General features: G+C 36.4%; 1 protein-coding gene across 1 annotated transcript in view; it reads left to right on the top strand.

Moving 5' to 3' along the window:
• Positions 1-24,532, top strand: part of GABRB1 (gamma-aminobutyric acid type A receptor subunit beta1) — a 383,981-nt gene that overhangs the window by 283,252 nt on the left and 76,197 nt on the right. The window contains exon 5 of the mRNA XM_066384628.1: positions 4,140-4,222. Coding sequence (XP_066240725.1) covers positions 4,140-4,222 — 83 coding nt within the window. The remainder of the gene's footprint in view (positions 1-4,139; positions 4,223-24,532) is intronic.

The raw sequence follows: 24,532 nt of genomic DNA on the forward strand, positions 1-24,532 counted from the left end.
GTTGATAGACCTCACATCGATTATGGGTGCAGCCTCAAGGCCAAAGAAGCCATTCTTCAAACAAACTTTAATGAGTGATACTGATATCCATCTTATAATTGCTACTCACTATCAATCTCACCAATCTTAGCAAAGTGATTCGAATTCTGCATATTCAAGCATTTTTCCCTTCTCTGTTCTCGTATTCTATACATACAGATACTATTAAGTTGTGAGAGTTATGTTCTACAGAGATCAGGTTTAAAACCTGGGAGCTTATCTTATAAAATTAAAATCACAACCATATGTATATAATTTGTTCACTTATTTAAATCCACATTCTTAGTTGCAAAGTGCTCCCTTTATGTACATGTGTGAGTGTGTGTGTGTGTGTGTGTGTGTGTGGCCAGATTTTAAGCTATTTATGAGCCAGGATGTCCTAGATTGTGTTTTGTCAGCAGTGATAGTCATGCTGCTCTCAGACATCAAATACACATGCTTTGTAATTACAGTGACTCTTAAGGTTAGTGACCATGAAGAATACACCTTAATAAATGAATACGACAGCAATATGATTTCCGTCCATTCCCAAGTATCATGGGACCACAGTTTCTAACAGCCTATTATAGTGTTCTGACCTTACCTTTATTTATTTTTTTTTTACCTAACCTTTAAAATGTCAATAAATTGGATTATAATATAAGCTATTCTAAATGTCTTTGAAAGGAGACAGGTGAATGTTATGCTGTCATGAATCTGTACCTCTGGGAAGTCTATGTTCAGAAAAACAGTCAGTTAATGCTTCAGTGTAGAACGTTAAATACAAAATTCTAAAGACACTCCAATCTTGAAGCTCTCAACCCATCCAAGTTTGTGATCTTTGGCACCTTTGATTCCACAGATTTAGAATACCAGCCTGCTTGAGCCACAGTGTGAGCACATTTCTATATGGATGTGCTAACTAATTGCAGAGGTGACTACTGCTGAGCAATTGCATTCAGCAAGGTGAACAAACGGAAAAACAGGGAGGGAGCAGTCATTCTTAGAGATGTTCACTCTTGCTTCTCACCCAGAAGACAGAAGAGACGTTAAGGAAAATCTCTTTTTTTGTTAATAATCCTGGGAATTCTTTCTGGAATTTTTTTTTTCATAAAAATCCCAGGGCACTCAGCTCACTTAGGCATAAATTTTACAAAATCTAGAAATGCCAAACCCTTAAATTACCGGAGACCAACACTGTGTTGCATAAATTCCTATAGGCCACAATGTGAATTTATGAGTACTTGCTGAGTCAATGATTCCTCCCTTCTAAGGACGCTGTGGGTCCCTGGTGGTCATGTTTGTATGTCAGTGGCTTTCCCTTCAACCCTTCATAAATAATTTTGGGAAAGTTGGCACCTAATCCAAGTTGGGCCAATCAAATGCTCTAGGGAAGTGGAAATGTGGATCAGACAGATGCCAAGGAGAGAGTGGTTTCACTAATGTCAGTGCTTTCCAGAGGAAGACAGCACTTCTTACAGCTCAGTTTCCTGAGCTGCCTTGATTCCAGCCCTTTCTGAATTACAATTACTCAGACTTTTCTAGGTTTTGTAATGGGATTTGAGGCAAGAGAGGTTAACTGGTCAAGTAGATCATAATTGAAAAAATATTAAGTCATGGGCAAGCCTCTGGTGTGATATATTGTTTCCCAAGGTAATAGTAATTAGATTTCTTATATCTATGGATTGCTGAATAGATTGATCATAACAGATAGCAATTGCATTCCTCACAACTGTAGGACTCATAAACATGACACATTAATTATTCATTTTACACACAAGGCTTTGTTAGCTTTTCAAATTCTTTGTAAAAACTCCAGATCTCACAACCAATGAATCAGTGGTTCAGCTTAAGACTTCAATGCATGCCCTGATTTTGATGTGATATGGTTAACTAACCAGATAACATGTGTTTGAAAATGAGGTCAGTTAAGTGAGATATGCTGACCAGTGAGATTCAAATCATATTCTCAAGTGAAGCTAAAGATGTTTCATAGTCTCACAAATAATATTTAATTCTAATTGCATCTTACAATATTGTAATTATTTAAAATGATAATAAGAAACAAGTACACTGTACTGTGTCTTGTGCTACATTTTAATGCTTTCAAGAACAACACAATATTAACATATGCAGCCAAGTTAATTTATACAGAGCATGGAACATTTTTACTTTGAAGCTAGTAAATCTTCTTTTTAATCCATCATTAAGCACCTACTAAAGATCAACTACCTATGAATGTATCTGAGCCGTTTAAAAAGGTGTCAATGATCACAGAGGTGGTCACTTGGCACACAGGTTTTTGCTTTTCACCTAAATCAAGGTAGCCTATAGCTGGTCATGTAAGATATTTAGAAACAATGTTTCACTATTAGGATTTTCTCAAGGCTATATTAATAAAATACAACAGAAAAATATTGCAGCTGAGGGAGATTTAAGGCCCTAATTATAATTCCTGTTTTCAAATTTGTGTGCTCATTAAAATAAATGTCAACATTTGAACTTATTAATTTCATATTAACAAAATACTGTTTTTACTAATTTTATTTGTATTGTATATACTGAGCTTCTGTATAACATTTTGTTTCATTAATGTTTTCCTCAAAGGGAAAAGTTTGAAAACCACCATTGTAGCCGAGTTTCTCCACCTTGGCTCTACTGACATTTTAAAACATAATTCTCTACTGTTGGGGTTTTTCCAGTCATTGTAGGATGTTTAGCAAATCCCTGGCCTCCACCAACTAGATGTGAGCATCAAGCCTCCGCCATCAGCCTGACAATCAAATATGTCTACAGATGTTGCTGAAGGTCTCTGTGGGAGAAAATGATTCACTGGCTAAGTCATAGGATCATAGGGCTGCCTACACATTAGTAATTTACAAATAATGTTCATATCCTCATGATGTTATTTATAAGAAGCTGTTAAACAAATGCTATAATTAAGTGGATAGATCATTTTTAAAGCATTTTAAAATATTTATTCTGTTGTTTCATTAAGGGTGTTTGAAACCTATGCAGGCCATAAAAATAACATTGTAAAACTGTATTTTCAGAAAACAAAAGAGATGCATGATATATTTTTAAGTGAAAAACATTAATCAACTCGTAGTTATGGGAGTAAGAAGCAAGAAAGGCTCCAGTAAAATTCTTTCATGTGCTAAATTTAGGAATACAACTAGCCTTTAAATTTTTGTAAAATACTTTGAAGAACTTTTTTTTTAAATTGAAACTGAAATTTTGTTTTGCTCTTGTCTATTGTTCAAATAAATTTAATTAAATGGACCAACATCCTGTCCAAGAAAAGCTTCAAAGGGAATGGCTCAATGTTCATTCTGTGAACTTTGATTTTTTTATAAGGAAAGCCAAAGAGAAATTGGAATGGGCTAGGGTTTTTCTTAATAATATTTTTAAGAAGAAGGTTCCTGTTATGTTAACACCGATGACCAAAACAATAATTCACCTTGGCAGACTCAAAAAAAGCATAAGAATGATAAGTACTTTGTCAAATTTAGTTACACTGTTGATGGCAGTGTAAATTGGCACAACCTTTGCCAAAGACAATATGGCAAAGCTTAAAAAGCATATATCTTCTTTCTAAGCATTCCTTTTCTACAAATAGCCAATAGATGTAGCAAGACATAGTAAACCGAACCAGTATATTCAGAGCATCTTCATTTGTTAAAATAAAAGACAAGAAACAGTGGAAATACCCACCAAAAGGTAACTGGAAAAATAAATTATGATATTTTCATACAGCTGCACAAATTGAAGTAAAAAAATTTCAGGCAGTTTATTATTTACTGATATAAAATCAATTCCAAAATGCATCGTAAAAATAGCTATAATAATGATTAGCATTTGTGTAGCACACATCTTTTTTAATTGTCACTTTCATTCCATTCAGTAGCTGTTTTTGGATGGGTAAGGGGATTAAGGCTCAGAGAGATAAATTAAATAGCCCAAGTTCATACCACTAGTCATCAGCAGCAAAGAAAGACTGACTCATTTAATCTGCCTACCTTCCGACTTTTTGTGCCCACTGCTAAACGTGATTCAGAGCTAGGAAGCCTGGAACTGGACACCATCATGCTTATGATGCTCTCTCTCTCTCATCCTGACAGAATCACAACCACAGCTGCATGTATGATGGACCTGCGCAGATATCCTCTGGATGAGCAAAACTGCACTCTGGAGATTGAAAGTTGTGAGTGACTTGGACAGGGGAATGAGAAAGAGGGATGTTTGCTTGATCCAATTAAATTCAACCTTGCGCTGAATAATTTTTGTATTAGGATATTTTCAGCTATACTGTGCTGCCAACTTTTTAAGGTTTCCAAATCTAGTGACATTTTCCCTTATATTGGTGGCTCCAAGGTCATTTCAATGCAGTTAAATGTTTGAAACATTAAGTAAAGTCTATTTAATGTAGCTGGACAATTTATGAGCTCGTGGTTTCTCCTTCTCAGAATGGAGTTTCTCCCAAGGCACACTAATACCCAATCTGCATTAACAAGAGAAGAAAAGTATTTTAATATGTAACAACATTGTAGGATTGTTTCTAATTCTATTGTCTGCCCACCTGAAGGATGGTAAATTGTTGTCTTTTAGGAAAACCCCATGGTAGTCTTTTGTGCTTTTTGTCTTTCTTCACAAGATCAAGCTTTCATGAGGTTTGTGCATTGGAATAGAGGCTTAATGTGTTTCAGGTCTAGTACTGATTTTGTTTTCGTGACAATTTTTAATTGCTTTCTTAACAATTTGAATATTTTAGTCACTAAGATTTAATCTGTTTGACTACCTTTGTTTCATTGTTTCACAGTCATCAGCAAACAGGCATTTGAGTCCTTTATTGGGACTAGAAGGTCAAGACAATTTTCTGGTTTTATGGGGCACAGAAAGGTGCAGTAGCTAATTCACAAAAATACAATACCACCACATGTAATGTGAAAAGTAGACAAATATTTTATTTTATTCATTTAAAATATTACCCTGATCTAAACATCAAAACAGTAAAGCAAAATAAGGAAATTTCAGGTCACCTTATAGTATTTCAATATTATTAAAAATGTACTCCTGCTTATCTGATTTTTAAGTAATTACATCAATTTTCTAGTTTTACTAAATATAGACATAGAAATAAAGAAGCATATGTAGATATAGATCTGGATTCAGACATAGACACTGATCTACTACCACTAGAAACTAGAATAAACAAGAAAATTTATGAGCTCTTCTTTAACATCTTAATTTTTAAGTTCATTGTATAAATAAGTTGATTTATAGGTGTTAATATGTGAGAATATTGATGATGATTTTTGGTTTAAATGCCAATGACCCCAAAATTCAAAAGGTAGAAATGAAATATGAACCTGATCATTTATCAATGGCCTGTGATAGTTTATAAATAAGGCAGAACTTGAGCTAAGGAAGTAAATCATTAGCTTTTTGAACTGACATGGAATTGGTTAACTCATGGGTTGCTTCATATGCATTGCCTTTTATCCTTGATATTTCTTCCATTGATTGTGATTCTTTTTCTTTACTACTGCTGGACAGCATTAGGATATGACATCCTCTTGAAATTCAAAGATCTTATGGTTACCATCATTCACGTTAAAAAGTAATGAATTCGACAAGTACTCGAATGTGTTGTAAATTATCAAGTGCTATAATTATCAACACTTATTTTCTCCTAAAATGTGTATTTTATTTTATAACACATGTTTTCTTATTATTATGTTGTGTCTTTCTTTAGGTAGGCAATCTACTTTATTCAAATTTAGAAAATAGATGAGTTTTAGGTCCATGTATCATATCATATAATAACCAAAACAAAACTGTAAATGATGTAGAAATAAAACATAATTTTGTGGGGGAAGCAGAAAGAGCCAGATAGTCCAAAATAATCATTAAAAAAATGGTGTCAGGCAATAAGTGATAACTCAGGCACATGATAATCAATGAGGCAATTTAGTAAGACACAATCGGCTGCCTGGACAGATGGATGAGGCAGTGTAACTGGGACCCTAAAGTCAGCTAATATGTAGGACTGCAGGCAGATGGTGGCCATCATTAAAGTGACCCAACAGCATGTCACAGAACCTTAGTCCCTGAAGATATTTACCTAAAGAAAGCAGGAACTTGAGTCTGTAAAAATCTGTGCAATGAGAAGTCTAAAAAGACAGTAACTTGGGAGAAAAGGCAAAACAAAAAACCAAAAAGAAAAAGATTAAAAAACAGAACTGCCTTCTACTTGCTGGAAAAAAGCTAGGCATTAATATATTACCTCCATAATATAAGTTTTTCTAACAACATTTGAGAGATGATGTATCTGAGACTCAGAGAAGTAAAATAATTTACCCAGGGCCACAAGGAAAGGATAGTGGTGAATCTCACTATCAGAGAATCTTGCAAATCAATAGGTGAGCAAAGGAGCAGAACATCAATGAGGAGAAGTACAGCACCACCTGGAACCACTCTCAGAGAGGTTGAGGATGCTGAGTCAACCAAAGACTGGTCTGTATTTCCAAAAATTATCCCTAATAAAGGTTATAATAGAGTTTAGAGGCTGGGCAGAATTGGCTTTTAGGTCAAAGGTAAAATTATTGCAACTGCATAGAAGGCAGTCTGTGGGTACAGGGAACCAAATAGTCCTTGATTCCATTGATATTAAACTAAAAAATATTTATAAACCTCAAATGACAACCTTGTTCAGCTTTAAAATTTTAGTTAAAATGTATCCCTTATTAACAGTAGTTAAAGCAATATAAAGAGATCTGAAATGTTAAGAGAAATAAGTCCAAACAATGAAGTAACACGTGGCAATAATATGGAGTTCAAATGAACCTTGCTTGTTCTTGCCTAAATACATAATCAATGTTGTTAAGTATTAATAAATTCAGAATCTGTTATTCAACTATTTTTAACTCTTTGTGAAGAAACATGAGTTGTATTATTTGGTGAAACAGTTCTTCCTGAATTTATGAAGACTTTAACTGAGCTTTAAAGTGATTACAAGTGGAACTGTAATGTCTGTTGGGAAATAAGAATGGTAAATTAGACATTCTACAAATGTAAGGTTGAGCCAATTATGCTTTTGTAAACAATAGAGTAAGAAACATTACCTACCTTAAAAATATATACTCATTTGTATACCCTCTCATCACAATTCCAAGGAGGAGGCAATATTTTGCTTGGGTAGGTCCTTTGAGAAAAATTAAAGATGTTTTTCTTTTCTTTAATGTCACCTAATCAAGTAAAATTGGAAAGGTCATAAAGCCTTGTTAAATTGAAATTGTAGTTGAACTTGGAGCAGATTAAGAGCTTTATAGCCCTGGGATGCTATAAAAACAGTTAATGGCATATAGAAAAATCAATCAAGAAATTTAGTATTCAGTGAGTTTGGAATTTGAAATCAATAAAGCCATCATGTGAAGTTTTGGTAGCCACAAGCTTCATGCATATATAGGAGGGATTGAGGGGATAGCAGTCATTGAGGATTCAGGTGCCTTTTCCCATTCTCTGCAGCAACAATTGAGGAAGATCTTGACCCTAACCTCAGCCTCTCAGTATAAGCAGATCTCCCTTACATTCTGTGTCACCATATTCAAACATGGTAGAAGCTATTTCAGGTCTGAAATTCTCTCAGTGGCCTCCCCCATCTTCTTCTACACCTCTTATATCTTCCCCATTTAAGTGATCCCTCTGTATTTCAAAGGAAGTGCTTCTCCTACTTCTTTTATAGCCTGATCCTGGCTCCTGTGTTCAGGATTTCATCTTTCTTCCTCCTCTGAGAATTTTTTTTTCAAGTTCACACACACTTCCAACCCCAATCATTTATATCCTCAGTCTCATATTCTGTGCTAGCTCTTTATTTGCAACCTAAAAACAATCTGAAAACTCTTCTCATCATAAAATACCTCTACCCCTACACCTCCCCTTAAGATTATCCTAGTCTCTCTACTCTCTTTTTCTCCAAGCTACTTGAAACAATGGTCTTTCTCTGTTATCTAGTGCCTCAACTTCCTCTCAACCCACTATAAATCTGGAACCTGTTTACCCAACCCTCACCTCCGCTGACACTGTTCTCAGAAAGGTCACAATACACCTCTCTTTACATACACTTTCAGCTCAGATCTCTTCTAAGACCCAGATTAATGTACATAGCACTTTTCTTAGCATACCAATTTTTATGTGCCAAAGGCATTTTAAACTGAATTTGCTCATTTTTTCCCTCTTAAATGAGTTTTCTTTCTCATCTATTTAACCAAACTGTCCAACCAGAATCCTAGAATTAATTGTTAAGATCTCCCTTACATTCTTCCAATTTCATCTTGACTATTGTCAAATAACATTCATTCTGCCTGTAAGATATTTATCAAAACCTTCCACTTCTCTCCAACCCTACTGCAATCAAACCACCATCACTTCTTATTTAGTCACTGTAGCAGTCTGCTATTGGTCTTCTTGTTATTGATATTCTCTTTTTTTTATGGGAGTCATTATGCCAAGCTCAAGTTAGAAAGTTTCATACTTCTGAATTTGACTTTCAAGCTCCTCTGGGACCTTGATATCTTCATTCTTATCTGATGCTATGTTTCCCTTGCTTACTACACTGACCTACACTATTCATTCTATTTCTTGAAGATTAATCTTTCTTCTATCCCATTATCTTCACCTGTTTCTTCTGACCAAAATGCTTTTATCTATCACGGTTCTTGGGCTTTTCTCTTCTCATCGTTCAGTTCTCCTCTAAGATGGCACCTCCGATGAGATGCTTGCCTGAATATCTAACCTAAACTACAAACTACAAATTATTATCATTCCATATTCTCTTAGTTTCCTATGTAGCATTTAGTAGTATTTATATGGTTGTGTGTTTATGTTTCTTCCTTCTGTGGATTATAAATCCCATAGGAAAAAAAAAAAAAGACCATGGCTTTGCTAACAATAATAATTAAAACTTAATCTAGTACTTAATAATAAATATTTGTGGTATAAATATATGCTAAATGTCTTATCCCCAAACTTTTCAAGTCTTTTAAATTTTAAAATATAGAAGTCTGATTTTAATTTTCACAAGTAAGACTGAAGTCAGGCATGTTTTTCTTACTTGCCATAAAATATTCTTTCATACATATAATTTTATATTCATGCTTTAAGACTATATTAAAATTTAAGATTGTTAATGTGTCAACCAAGATATGAGAAATGTGTTTTCCAGATATGGGAAAACTTAACATTTTAATTATTTTAGGAATTTTGATAGGCTGGTAAATGTGATAACCCTATGAATTTTTTTTGTTTAATTTGAGTCATTAATTATTGACATCCCTTTTAACTGAACTAAAACCAATTTAAAAAATAAAGGTTACATTTAGTGATATCTGGTCATTTTTATATTTGTTTCTTGTTTTTATCAATGGTTTGAAAACTTTTAACCTAGGCATTGTCCTAATATATTCAATTTAGTGAATAATATCCACTCAATCTACCTCTTTGTCTCAGAATATTGTCATTGCGTTCATTTCAATGTCTTGGTAGTAACAAGTACACCTAATATCAAGCCACGGTCATGTTTGATTATTTCCAAAATCAAATTCTTTTCTTATTTACAAAAATAGCAAGTAATAAGAAAAAATGTGTTTACCCAAATAAAATGGCTTCACTGTAGAAAATTCCCTGTGAAATGTGACTTTTTGAAGACTGGAAATGCTAAGTTTTATTTACATAATGTGTTACATTAAAATAAATACTTGGAAATAAAATCAAAATAAGTGTAATATGGCAGACATGAGACAGGAGCAGTTCTATAAAAGTCTGCCCTTGTAAAGCCACATGTGGAAAATTGTGTCTAGTTCTTAATGCCATATTAAGGTAATTTCCTTTAGAAGAAAATACCAAAATATCTGGGAAGAAAATTTTAGGGAGGCATAACAGCCATTGTTGAATGTTTTAAATGCTGTCATAAAGAGAAAAAGTCTTAGGTTTTGTGTTGCCCTGTGTATTAGTCAGGATTCTCCAGAGAAACATAACCAGTAGGACATAGCAAGAAAGAGATTTTTATAAAGAACTAGTTCATATAATTATAGCGGCTGATAAATCCCAAGGTCTGCATAAGGAGTTGGCAAACTGGAGAGCTGATGATTTAGTTCCAGTTTGAAGGCCAGCAGGATTGAGAGCCAGGAGGAAACCATATTTCAATTTGAGTCTGAGAGCAGGAAAACGCTGATTGTCCCAATTCAAAGAAAGTCAGGCAGGAAGAATTCTTACTTACTCTGAACATCAGTCTTTTTGTTTCACTCAGACTTTCAGATGATTGGATGAGACCTGCCCACATTAGGGAGGCAGTCTGCTTTACCTAGTCTATTATTATTATTAGTGAAATGTAAAATCTTCCAAAAACACCCTCACAGAAGCAGGAAGTGTAAGGTTTGAACCCATTCAATTCAATTCAACTAGTATTTTTAAACTGGTGACTCCATGTACTCTGTGTGTTAGTGCTGATGTTACAGCAGCAGTTGAGTGGACAGATGGACAGAAGTTGCCAAAAGATAGATGTAGAATTTTAAAAACATACGTTCCAGTGAGCCAAGCTGCCCATTCATGAAATCAGTCTCTTTCTAAGAAAAGACTTCCCCTCCCACAGAGACACTTCACCTAATTGAAAATGGACAGCTACAAGCATTAACATACCGTTGACATGCCAGTTATTATATAACCTCAAAGGTCTCTTTCAGCCCTAAAATCTAAAGCTCTGGGAATTTATTCAATTGAGTTCCCATCTCCAGTAAGTTACTTTATATGCCTGCCTTAAATATTGGTTCTAAAGTAATCTTGATTTATAAAGGATATTAGAATATAACAAAAATGTTATGACTACATGAGCATATAAATACTCATGAGAGAAATATGAAATATAGGACAATTAACAGCAAAGCCTTTGAGTTCGTCTTACTTTATTGCTGCCTGCCAAATCATTAATTCTGATCTGAAATAATTGAAAAATAGCATCTACAACATACCACACACTTTCTATCCGTGGATGCTAAACACCAAAAATAACAGTAAATTGAACTTCATGAATGATTCATAGCTTTATGTCCCCATTGTCAAGGAAATTAGCAGCATTGGATATCTCCTTAGATAAACTTGATTTTGCCATATTCAGGAAACTATTTAATGAAAATGAATATTTCACATTTATGTTCATAGAAATGTTAATTAATTTTAGTGCCTGTAGCTTTTTTGATGAGCAGAGGAGTGGGTGTAGGAAAGAAGGAAATATTTTCTGAATTAATTTATTCCTTTTTCCAGACTGCTTCTTTGAAACTGTGAAAAAACACTTACTAAAAAGTCTCTGATCTTTTTAAGTTATAAAATAAAAGCCAGTGAAGGAATGGAGTTCCCTTTATGAAAATTAGTTTTGCAATCAACTTGACTATAAAGTTAGCCTCATAGTTGTTCATTTCAAAACTAGACAGTCTCAATTTATTTTCCATGCATGGACAAGTGGCTGTGTAGCTTGATGAGAATGTCTTGGGTTTAGAGGTTTAAATTTCTGCGACTTTCTTCTCTCCTTGGTGCTCTCTGATGGGTGACTATTTTGCTGTTAGCTTCTTAAGAGGATGTCAAAACAAAGCAATAGTTTTGCCTAAAGGTTTCAGGTATCTACCAAACACTTTAAAAAAACATTTTTATAATGGAATTTTAAGCTTCAAAAATTGGACACGCTCATTAAACTTTAAAGGTTTTGGTTCCCTTGGGATCAAAACTAGATAATAATGATAGCTAATATTTATTGATATTATATGATGGATCAAACACATAACAAAGAAATCCCATTGAATCTTCACTAGAACCCTATTTTTCTACCCCATTGTATAGAGTAGGAAATCAAAGCACCAAGGTAGTAGTAACTGCTTCAAGTCACAAAATGAGTAATCTGAAGGGGATTTAAACAGATGCAATCTGACTGGAAAGTCTTAAGATTTAACTCATATACTACAATTTCTTAAGAAAACTTCTCTATAGTGTCCTCATAAAATTCATCTCTCTATCTTTCCCACTGTGCATGAGTTTGGTGATTATTAGGTATGATCTATATGAATGCAAAGCACTCATCTGAGAACAAAACAGGTTTTCATTGGTCTTTCTTCTCTCTATTGACCCTGTCTCAATCTAGTTCCTATATAAGCATTTGTTTTCTGAAATTCTTGCCAACTAAACTGAATGTTGATATAATTTAAGAATAACCATTGTTTTACAAGGTCACTTCTATAATATAAACGCAACTGATCAAAATGGTCAGAAATCCTTTCTCTTTTAAATGGTTATAGATACTATTTCCCACATCATTTTAGTATTGTTTTAGGTCTGACTGACTGCAGTAGTACTGTAGTTTCAAAGTCCATTCATTTCTCTTAATTGTTTTGCATAAACATTTATAATTCTTGGAAATGAACATATTCTCTTGAGAGATCTTGACTTGGATTGTGAACCACGTCCATGTAGGAACCATGGGAGAATACATATGTTAGTTTTCATTCTGATCTTTAAGATAAAAAATTTTAAAAGGAGGCTTTTAAAAAATATCAATAGCATGACTCCATCTTAGACCACACACAGATTTTGTGTAAGTTGCCCTTTCAAAGCATCTTGTAAGCTCTCCAGGTGATTTCCATATGCAGCCAAGTTTGACTGACACAACTTTGAGGCTCTCATACTTTGAGTTTTTGCTCCTCTCTTTTTTCAAACAGCCCCAGTTCTCTAAACAGGAAGCAGAATGGAAACAGAAATAAGAGAAGAAGAAAGTACAGCAGAGAACAGAAAATAACATTATTTTCAAAGAAAGAAATCATTGAAATGATCAAAGGAGATAATTCAAACTACTCTTTTTTATCCTCTCTGACAGAAGGCTCCACTTTTTTCTTTTTATTTAAAAGTGCCTGCCTTGAAATAAATAGGTAAATCCTGCTTTCCATTGACATTAAGTGCTTCAACCAGATATTCAGATCCTTGTAAGACTAGGTCAAGTTCTTACAAGACGCTACTCTGTTTTAAAAAGCCTCAATATAAAACCACATATTAATATAAATACAATCAATGAAATATTAATTTGTATAATGATGCTGTCTGTGGTAAACGGAGTTATCTACTTGGGAGAGAGAGAATATCAAAAGCTTTTAGTCACGTTCTCTATCATGTTAAAAAAAAAAAAAAGCAAGTTAAAATTTACACTTGAATGAATGCATGGTAACAGCCTTTCCAGGAATAATTTAATCAAACTAAAATCGAGCACAATCTGTTTCACCCATAAAAAAATAATATAATCATAATTTCTGTATTCATCCTTATCTCCCCACATCCTGTCTTGTAGGCATGGACAGCACTTATTCGATTGTGTAAAAGGACAGATTTGTCACAGAGCCCTCACTAGATGTCTGCATTGATTCCTAGCAGATTGTATTCTCAGCACTTAGATTCTGTAGACCTACAGTTCAGACACAAAAAAATGTCACTGAATAAAACCGAAAGATTGCCTGCTCCTACCTTAGAAACTGTCAGAATGGAAACCCATTACTTGTCTGATGTGTTCCCTGTGGTGCTTATCAAATGTGCACCTACTTAAAGGGATCTTGTTAAAATGCATTCTGGTTCAGTGAGCCTGGTCTGGGGCCTGAGAATCTGCATTGCTGGCATGTTACCTGGTGATACCTATGCTATTGGTCCATGAACCATATTGAGTAGTAAGAATCTAGGGTAAATAAAACAAACAAACACCTGTGCTCCTCAATCTACTCTCCCAGCCTATTTGCTTCCTACTGAGATTTAACTAAATAGCTAAGAAGCCTTTGTCACACTGATTGCTCAGCACTTGATTCAACAGAGTTTTGAGTTTTAGCTTAACTGAGGTAGGAAAGTCATCTTCAGGTGACCTGGGGTCTCTGAAACCCTGGACTCGGAACAGCTTAGATTTTGTTAAATTGCCAGGTGTGGCACAGTTGTGACTTACTATTTTATATGTGGGAGATTCTAGATGAAGTATGTCATCAGTTCTTCGAAACCCACATTATAAATAATACTTGGCCAAATATTTTATGTGTGGAAATGATTAGGCTTTCATAAGAAAAAAATAATGTAAAGTATTCTAATGATTTTACCTGACTTTATATGCATCAAAGAGTGACTTTTAGTGAGAGCGGCACATTGTTACACCTCAGCTAGCTAGATCTGGGATTTAATGGGTCATTCTGAAAAACGCAAGTGTCTCAGACTTCGACTATTTTGATTGACTCTTTCTCATTAAAGAAGTCTGAAAATTATTTATTTTTTTTTAACAATTCAGGATTCCAACTGAGCATTTTTCATGATATGCTGAAGCTCTAGCTCATCGGAAGCCAAGGCAGACGCAAGGGGTTTGTACTTTGGTCTTCAGGATGACTGACTTTTCTATGAGTGTCTTCCTAGAAGGAGTGATGAAGGCTCCTTTCTTTTTTTTTCTTTTTTTTTTTAACTAGAGAGAGGGACAGACAAAGATGGACAGATGAAAAGGGACAGAGATGAGGAGCATCAACTCATAGTTGCGGCACCTTAGCTGTTCAGTGATTGCTTTTTCATATGTGCCTCGACTGAGGGGCTTCAGCTGAGCCAGTGACACCTTGATCAAGCCAATGACTTTCGGCTCAAGCCACCAACCATGGGGTCATGTCTATGATCCCGTGCTCAAGCCGGCCACGTCAGGGTTTCCAGCCTGGGTCCTCAGCATCCCAGGCCAATGCTCTGTCATTGCTCTACCACCTGGTCAGGCTGAAGGCTCTTTTCTGCAAAATCGATGTGTCAACAAAAAAATGTTTATCTGTAATCAATTAGGCATACTTTTACAACTCAAGACAAAGATGTTTTCCTGGCATAGTTCTCATTTTGAGTAATCTAATCTCTTCTTTAGGGATTAGTATTAGCTCCATCATAAATCGTTAGCTTCAAGGACTCAGCCACTGTCCAAATCCTCAGTGTTCACCTCTTCATCACCTTCTTTATTCCAACTGCCATGGTGATGGGTTCTCAAGTCACCTGCTCTTACTCAGTATCCACTCCTATATAATAAAGGTTTTCTACATATCACACCCTATTCTTACTGTTCTTGTTATTATTTTATCTCTTTCTCGTTAAGTCTGTACATTCAACCTATGCCAAAACAGTACCTTGTTCTTCTAAAGGGAAGATATTTTACATAATTGTCATCAAATATTAGGTTGAAAATATCAAGAAGTGTCTCCCCTAAGAAATGCAAAATGATACCCTCCCCATTGTTCTCCTGGTTATTGACTTCAGACCTTTTTCTAGTAACATAAACAAAAAGTCAAGCCTGACTTTGCTAAATTTTCAATTTTCTGACCAGTCTGTGTAGTTGTAATAAAACTAAAGTTTCTGCATACATTGCGTGAAATTTAAGAAAGAGAAGTATCCTGCTACTGTGATTCTTGGTCATAGTGACTCCTCTTAAAATCTTCCTTGGAAGAGAATTTCACTCATAGACAATATCAAATTTCTAACTTTTGTTTGAGTCTGAAAAATAATAATAACAATAATAATTTTAAATGATGGTAATGGTAATAATAATACTAATAAAATTGCTAGGACATAAGTAGCAAAAGATAAAGCCAAACCATGCTGAGATAAAATGTCTCAGATACTATGTTCATTTGCTAAAATTTAGACCATGAAAAAGGTAGGCTCACATGAGTCAAGGCAAGCTCACCTGGGTTAAGGTGAGCTATATGTTGAAAATATATGGAAGTTTGAATGCATGCAGAAAGCTTAAACATGACTAAGATGGCATAGGACACCAACCCAACAGGATTCACATGGAAAGCTTCTTTCTGTGTGTGTTTTTTTCTCAGAAAGTCAAGCAAAGTGAAATGGAAGGAATGAACATTGCAAGAAAAGGGGTCAAAGAATTAAAAGTACAGAGAAATAATCTATATTTTTAAAGAATTAAGGCAGAAGCATGTAGATGGAAAGAAGCTAAACATATAGAGAAAAGAGGAGAGTTAATTTTGGATGGGCAGGATGACGTTAAAAAGTTAGAGGTTTTTAGAAAGAAAGTAGGGAGAATAATCTAGAAGGGAGTCTGAGGAGCACAGAGTCACTCATGTGGCTGCCAGGCCCAATACCAGAGATGTAGAAGGAAAAGCAGCTTGCACTTTGACAGGGTTGTTGGGTAGGCCGTGTTTGTAAGGGGCAGTAAGGTTTTGGTGAGATCGGGTGGAGAGGATCAGGAGGTTGAGGATAGAGGGGATTGTTTGCCTTTGTGGGACCGTGCATTTCACTGGGCAAGGGGTATGGTTAGGGGATTGGAAATCATAAAGGACTGGGAGATAGAAACAGAAGAGAGGTATAGATTTTGATGGGATCTCACTATGACAACATATAAAATGCCCAGTACAGTGCCTAGCACATTTTAACTACTCAGTAAATGGTGGTGACAACTATCATCAAAGTAAAAGACAGTCAGATGTTTGTTCTCCCAGAGTTCTGTACTGCTTCAGCTTCTGCATGTTATGAGTGCTGCTTTTCAGTTTTGTCACACTTGTCATCACTCTGATTGCTGCTGCTGGTGGTATCAATGTCCTCATCACTCTCCCCACTGCACTTCTAACCATGTTCTCTGTATACCTCCCAGCAATCGGAGCTCTCTTCTCCTTGAGCTGAATGATGACGCAGTGCCAGGAGCAACTACTTGTCTCTTTCTCCTTGTTTCTATTTATCTATTTCCAGGTTCCCAGGGGTTTCTGATTCTTTTATTGTATTTATTGTGCACATACCATTTCCGACACTGTCAGAACTTCCAGGCTGACGAGATGACTGTAGCATAGTCCCCCAAAGGCTACATTCCTTAAGTAGCATTTGTACAGAAGCTTTAATGCCATTCTCAAGGGTTTCAGATTATTAGAAATTTTATCATTGACCAGTAGCTAGAGAAACATTCTGCTGACATCTTAACTTAGCATTAAAGTCTAAGGCACTTCCTTATCAGTATCACAGGCCAGTGACTCAATTCCGTTAAGGTTACGTTAGGATCACTTGAAGAGACTCTGTGGGCATATCTTTCTCCCTGTCATTGTCAGCTTAAATAGAGCTACTGGTTTCAGCATATTCCTGTGCATGTCATTGTTAAGCAAACTGCTTTTCAACATTCTTTTGTGTGTCATATGAAGCACCAGGCAGATGATTGCTCAGCCTGCTTCATTGACAAAGAAGTGATGTGACAAAGAATTTGGCCCATGGTTCTTCTCCTTAATTCTCAGGAAATTAATGTGTAGTATTTGTTGCATTTAAAAACTGTGGCCTCCACACAACTATAAATAAACCCTCCATTGACTTAAGGGTGAAATATGGGGGAGGGGTCCATCTGTTCTACATTTTTAAAAATATTTTTAACGTTATTATTATTTTAATTAATTTTAATGGGGTGACATTGATAAATCAGGGTACATATGTTCAGAGAAAACATCTCTAGGTTATTTTGACATTTGATTATACTGCATTCTCATCACCCAAAGTGTTCTACATTTTTTAAAAATAATATCTCTTTGTGGATTTAACAGTCTAATCTCTAGCTAAGAGTTTTGAAATATCAAGCAGAATGTCCAAAGAAAAATCTTGGCTAATAATTCAGACATTTATACTTTATTCATTTACCCACTAAGTTTCTAGAGTCTTTGTTATGTGTTATGAACTGTTCTAGGAAAAACAAAGCTTCTGCCCATATGTACTTTACAAGATATCATAGGGAAACAGAACACAATCAAAGCAAAGTCACTGACATAACATATAATACAGGAGTATCATATGCGGTAGGAAGTGTGCTGAAGAGAAGAGCTGGGTAGAGGAATGGAGAGGTTTGTGTGTGGTGTGTGGGAACATATGGACACACTGTTTTGATGGGAAGTTATGAAAAGCCAATAACTTGATCGCTGCTCAAGAAAGGATAGGCTAGAGTGTCTACATTTCATGAACACGAAGACCAGGCACTTAAGTGTTAAAAGATCTGTCCAATGCTACCCGGAAACTCAGCAATTCTGAGCTGTACCTCCTGTCTTCTTCTCTTGCTCTAGTCCAGGTGTCGGGAACCTATGGCTCCTGAGCCAGTTGTGGCTCTTTTGATGGCTGCATCTGGCTCACAGACAAATCTTTAATTAAAAAAATAAGCCCTGGCCAGTTGGCTCAGTGGTAGAGCGTCGGCCTGGCATGCAGAAGTCCCGGGTTCGATTCCCGGCCAGGGCACACAGGAGAAGTGCCCATCTGCCTCTCCACCCCTCCCCCTCTTCTTCCTCTCTGTCTCTCTCTTCCCCTCCTGCAGCGGAGGCTCCATTGGAGCAAAGATGGCCCAGGCGCTGGGGATGGCCCCTTGGCCTCTGCCCCAGGTGCTAGAGTGGCTCTGGTTGCAACAGAGCAACGCCCCAGAGGGGCAGAGCCTCGCCCCTGGTGTGCGTGCCGGGTGGATCCCGGTCGGGCGCATGCAGGAGTCTGTCTGACTGTCTCTCCCCATTTCCAGCTTCAGAAAAATACAAATAATAATAATAATAATAATAATAATAACGTTAAAAATATAAAACATTCTCATGTGTTACAATCCATTCATTTCCTACCTCTCATGTTCATTTTTGAGGGTGGCTGGAGCCAATCACACCTGTCCTCCGGGACAACACCAAATTTTTATTGGATAATGCGTAACGTACACGAGTCGTTGTATGGCTCTCATGGAATCACATTTTAAAATATGTGTCGTTCATGGCTCACTCAGGCAAAAAGTTTCCCAACCCCTGCTCTAGTCTATAGCCTTGTCTTGCCTCAATGAAAAAATAAAAAGGGTCTGCTTTTTCCCCCATTTAAAAAATATTTATTTATTTATTTTCCAAGTACAGTTTACATTCAATAGTATATTAGTTCAGGTGTAGAGCATAGTGTTTAGACATTAACATACATTACAATATGATCTCCCTAATAAGTATAGTGCTCACATGGCACTGTGCATAGTTATTACAATATTATTGATTAGGCTCTCAGAAAGGGTCTGTTTTAGGCCCTGGCCAGTTGGCTCAGTGGTAGAGTGTCGGCCTGGCGTGCAGGAGTCCTGGGTTTGATTCCCAGCCAGGGTACACAGGAGAGGAGCCCATCTGCTTCTCTACCCCTCCCCCCCTCCTTCCTCTCTGTCTCTCTCTTCCCCTCCTGCAGCCAGGGCTCCATTGGAGCAAAGTTGGCCCGGGCGCTGAGGATGGCTCTGTGGCCTCTGCCTCAGGCACTAGAATGGCTCTGGTTGCAACAGAGCGATGCCCCAGATGAGCAGAGCATCGCCCCCTGGTGGGCATGCTGGGTGGATCCCGGTCAGGCGCATGCGGGAGTCTGTCTGACTGCCTCCCCATTTCCAACTTCAGAAAAGTGCAGAGAAAAGGAAAAAAAAATAAAAAATAAAGGGTCTGTTTTAAATAAGTCTTGTGGGTGAGATCCAAATTATGTTTATTCAGTAATTTAAGGATCATGTCACTGCCAGTGAGTATGTAGAATTAGAATTTATCTTCGTAGCTTTGAGAAAAATGTTTGATTTGATGTGTCCCTGAACAATTACCTCAAGATAAAATGTGATTGTAACAGTGGCCTACTGAGCGGAGAGCAGTTTACGCCTCCATCCTTGTGGTCTGAACTATGGTCTCATACCATTGAAGAACTGTCCAATACTGGAGCAACAAAGGTTCCCAGTATTGTCCCCTGGAGCCTCAGCCCCACAGTGTACTGTCCTCTCTCAGCCACTGTCCTTGATAATGACAGACCACACTTGGTTAGGTCTCATAGTGGTAGATACACACAATCACCCCAGTTTACTCTAAGGGTTATAGAAATGTTTCAGTGCTCTTCAAGTTGCCGTTAGTGAATCTTTATAAATCACCATTATTATTTGCACTTGACTAATTATAAATGTTACCTTTGGGAATAATAATATACATATACATGATATGCTTTGAAACATTTTCTTTTCAGTCCCACAACAACCTACAGAAAAAGGAAGTAAGATAGCTCTCATGACTCCCACCAAGCTCAAGAAAAGTTCAATGAATTTGCCAAATACACAGGTTACAAAGTGGCTGGGTCCAAACTAAATTATAGACTATTTGAGTTTAAAATCTTTCCTTTTCACTATAAGAACTTTGTCCCATTGAATCAGGTTCCTCTAAAAGAACAAAACTTCATTGACTTTCTTAGGTCTCAAAGGTTTTTCTGAATCCTAAAAAGTAATAGTGTATTAAATAATATCTTAATGGTTTTTTTTTTAATATATCCTGAGGTTTCCCTTAAAGTGCTAACTACAGCTCGGTATGTATAAATACATTTAGTTTAACCTTGCCATTCTTAAATTTAACATTTGAGATTTTTGTTGATAGTCAAGTTTCTGTCAAGAAGACAGAATAGTCACTCGGTATATTCAAGATATGAAAGGCTTTAAAATAGGAAACTAAGAAGATGCACAAAGATGAAAAAGCTGATAAGCAGGGATTAAAAAAATCGACCTCTGCAGTTTCAGCCTAAAACACTCAAGGAGGGAAGGCATCAAACCGCAAGGGTTTCTGGGAAGCTCTTATAGTTTCATATCTGCTCACATGTCTGACAGCAAGGGCCTCCAGAAAATAATGGACTCTACTTCTCCATTTTCTAAATCCAGTGCCAGTGCTTCTCTCTGGAAAATTATAACCTGGAGTAGGAGATTCTGGGGAAAAAATTGTTTTTCATATCTCTACGGTACTTGGGGTGGTGATGCCAGATTGACAACAAGCAATCTAACACAGCATGTCAAAGTGATCACAAAATTCCATGTCTCATTATTCATAAGTTTTCTAAAGCACAACATAGAATCCTATGTCCCAACTGGTATAGTAAAAGAGCAAGCCACATAGCCAGGGAGGATCCCTCACCATTCATCCAACTTCTCCTCCATGTATTCAATCAATGTTTGATACAACTTTTTTTGTGTAGGGAACAAAATAGATAAGGACCCAACCCTTGTGGAGCCTATATCTTGGTAAAGCTTTTGTCCTCAATTCCACTGAATTTGCAGTTTGGGGAAAATTTATGAGTTCTGGAGTTTATCACACAAATTTGGTGAACAACAAGCATCTATGAGTACTTCAGTCATCTTAATGACCAACTTTGCAAAATCATCCAGATTAGTTAGAAAGACAATCCCTCATACCTACTGAGTCATCAGTTGTCACTTCTTGATTCACAGCCGGGCTCTCAGGAAATTATCAAAACAATCAACAACATTTGTATAGCACTTTGTACTACTTAAAGGGAATTCTCTAACATTGTCTTGTTGGACCCTCACAAAACATCTTACAGATACGGGCAAATAATTATTCTCTATTCAGTAATAAACAAAAATTAAGGACACAGAAAATGAAAATTAATTATACTTAATTAATAACCAAGTTGAACTTGAAACTAGACCTTATCTCTCAATTTAGGGAGCCAGTGTGACACCCCACTGCCTCTTTGGTAATAAACAAACTGAAATTGGCACTCGCTGTATATGAAATTATAGAATTAAAAGGACTCTGGCTTTTTAAGTCATTTTTGTTGCCCACATATAATTATTCTTCCCATTTTCATTTTGAACTGATGTGTCTGAAAATGTCCTCTTATTTAATGGGAAAAAAAGAAAATCTCCTTTGGACAGAGCCCTTCCTTTCATGAACGTCTTCTTCAATAAATAGGCCACCTGGTCACATTCTTCTTCTTCTTCTTCTCTTTTTTTAAAGGAATTACAGCAAAGGAAAGGCCCTTGGAGCTTAGGAGAAAGTAAAATAAAGACAGAGAGAGAGTCCTGGGGAAAGAAGAAGATGGGGAAAGGCGTGGGCGTGTTCCATAGCGAGAGCTCCCTCATTCTTATCTCTGAGTAGTTTATTAAGTCAGATCTGTCCTAAAATATCTGTGTCTGACAAAAATCCTTTTAGGGAACACAAGCTCTTATGTCAGATATTTTTAGGCCAATTCCCTCGTATAGCGATGAGGAGAGTGAAATCCTGTGAAGCTTAATAACACTGAGGTCAAAATCACACAGCCAGTTACTTAAAAGCAGACCTGTGTGCAGAAGTCTGGTTTAAAGATTCAATGAGTTACTATGTTGTGTGTGTGTGTGTGTGTGTGTGTGTGTGTGTGTGTGTGTGTGTGATGGTAGTGGTGGAGAGGGTATGAAAAAATTTTAAGACAATTCTCTGGCTTAATATCAAGTCATAGAGACATAAAACAATGAAAGAAAAACACAAGGCAGAAAGTAATTGCTAAATAATCATCCATAAGCTATTTTTGCTTCAGTTCACTAAAGAAATATAATAGATCAAGAATTTATTTTTAATCTCCACCTTATTATACAAAAGATGTGAGGCATTTTATGAAAAGTATATTCAATGCAAAAAGATTAATGTAAGCAGGTGTGGTGACCAGGGCAATGGAAAACGATGGGCAGAAAAAGAATAAAGCCATACCTGTTATTGGGAGTGAACTATGCAGTTGAAAGAAATGGACCACAGATTTATCATTAAGTTTTCTAATGGCCAAGGCAGAGTAAATACAATAAATTTATAAGATTTAAATTTTCCATGAGACTGAACCCAATTTATAGTATTCTTTCTCCAATAGGTATTCAGAAAGAGAGCTCTGAGTTTTCACTAGTTTTTTCTTATACAATCCATCAATGTAGTCTGTTGGCACAGACTCAGTAAAGCACAATTCAGTAAAGCAATTCTATTTAATCCCAAATGATGTCGCTGAAGAATCCAACACCCTTGTGGTCTAGCCCAATTGAAAGGCACCGTCCAGGGTATGGAGAGAAATGGATCAATTACTTTACCCTCAAGTGTTTCTTCCTAATATTATATATTTGTGGCAATATGGAAAGTAAGGAGCTCAACATTGCAATATCTAGCACATGCCTGTGGTGTAGATAGCCTGTCATGCTGGCTGATGGCTGCTCTACATGCTTGGAGAATTGACCAAGCAGAGATGAGTGTCATTAGGGCATCTGTGAAAAATGTAGGAGCCTAATTTTCACGTTTAATACCTTTGTTCAGGGCTGAATAAGGTCAAAATCACACCACCCAACAGTAAGAAAAGAAAAATAGACTGTCATGGGTCAAGAGTAAAACAGGCCCGAGATCAGGGGTTGAAGAATTTAGAAATAGCTTCCTGACAGAGATGGAACTTAAACTTGGGTGAATCGAGAGTATAATGAGGAAATTTTAGACTAGATGTGTATCACATGACCACATGGTGAAGAAGTTGCAGATAGGGGACAAAGAGATTTGCCGCCTAAATTTGTAAATTTAAAATGCAGACAATGGAGCAAACTGAAACAGAAAGCTTGATCCTTTTATGGAAATATTACCAGTAAAAAGTTCTTTAATTTCATATGACAGCACTAATTTGATAGGTTTTCCAGCCAATGAATTCAGTTAAGTAGCTTTGCTTTTATGACCTTTGCTAATTTGGTGAATGCCATAAAAAAACCCTGCAGACTTTCTAACAGTTCCAAAGCTAAAAATAATGACCTCACTGAAGATTCAGTCAGCTGTTCTGATTCAGAGAATGGCTGACAATAACTGATGGACTCCGGTTCCACAATGAGGCTCAGAAATTGGTAGCCTGGAATGTCTCATATATACCAGAAAAATGATGTCTTTGCTCACGTGAGAGCATACATAGGGTCAGAGGGAGCAGTAAGTATTATCTCTTTTTATGAGTAAAAATTTTAATTACATTAATATCTAATTGTAGGCTAACTATGTGCCAGGCATTGTGCTTTGCATGCAGGACATATTTCATATCATCCTCACAATCTCCCTATGAAGGAAGAACTCGCACTAGATGTAGTAACTAAGGCTCAGAAACTTTAACTTGCTCAAAGTTACACAGCTAGTTAATGCCAAAAACTTTGAATCCAGGTCTTTCTGACTCAAAAGCTAGTAATTTTTTAGATAATATAGATTCTTAGCTTTTTGGAGCTGTTGCTTTTTTATTACTAAAGTACTTTGGTTGACAATATAAAGCATAATAAAGAAAAGCAATTCTTAGAAGAATGATCATGGAATATCAAGGATAACTGAGGACCTGTGGGATCTTTAACCCCATCTTCTAATTCTGGATATGAGAATGTGAGCAGTCCCGAGGCCTGCAGCTGGTCAATGGCCATCCAGTTCATAGTACCGTGCTCAACGCTGGCCCCTGCTATCTTTTCTGAAATAGGTTAACAATTGTAGAGTGTGAGAAAAGAGCTGAAACCGGGGTTCATGAAAGAGACCCTAACCCTTTTACCATATTCAGTCAGGTGCCCCCATGGTATATTATATGGTTGGAGTATTAGAAACCTGGTTTCTGCATTGTTAGTGAAAATATCCTGAAGACCATGAGAATATTCAAGGGTGATTGTTTTATTATTTGTAGGGAAGAAAATCAACATACT

Source organism: Saccopteryx leptura, chromosome 5 (assembly GCF_036850995.1).
Source record: "Saccopteryx leptura isolate mSacLep1 chromosome 5, mSacLep1_pri_phased_curated, whole genome shotgun sequence".
Taxonomy (NCBI): Eukaryota; Metazoa; Chordata; class Mammalia; order Chiroptera; family Emballonuridae; genus Saccopteryx; species Saccopteryx leptura.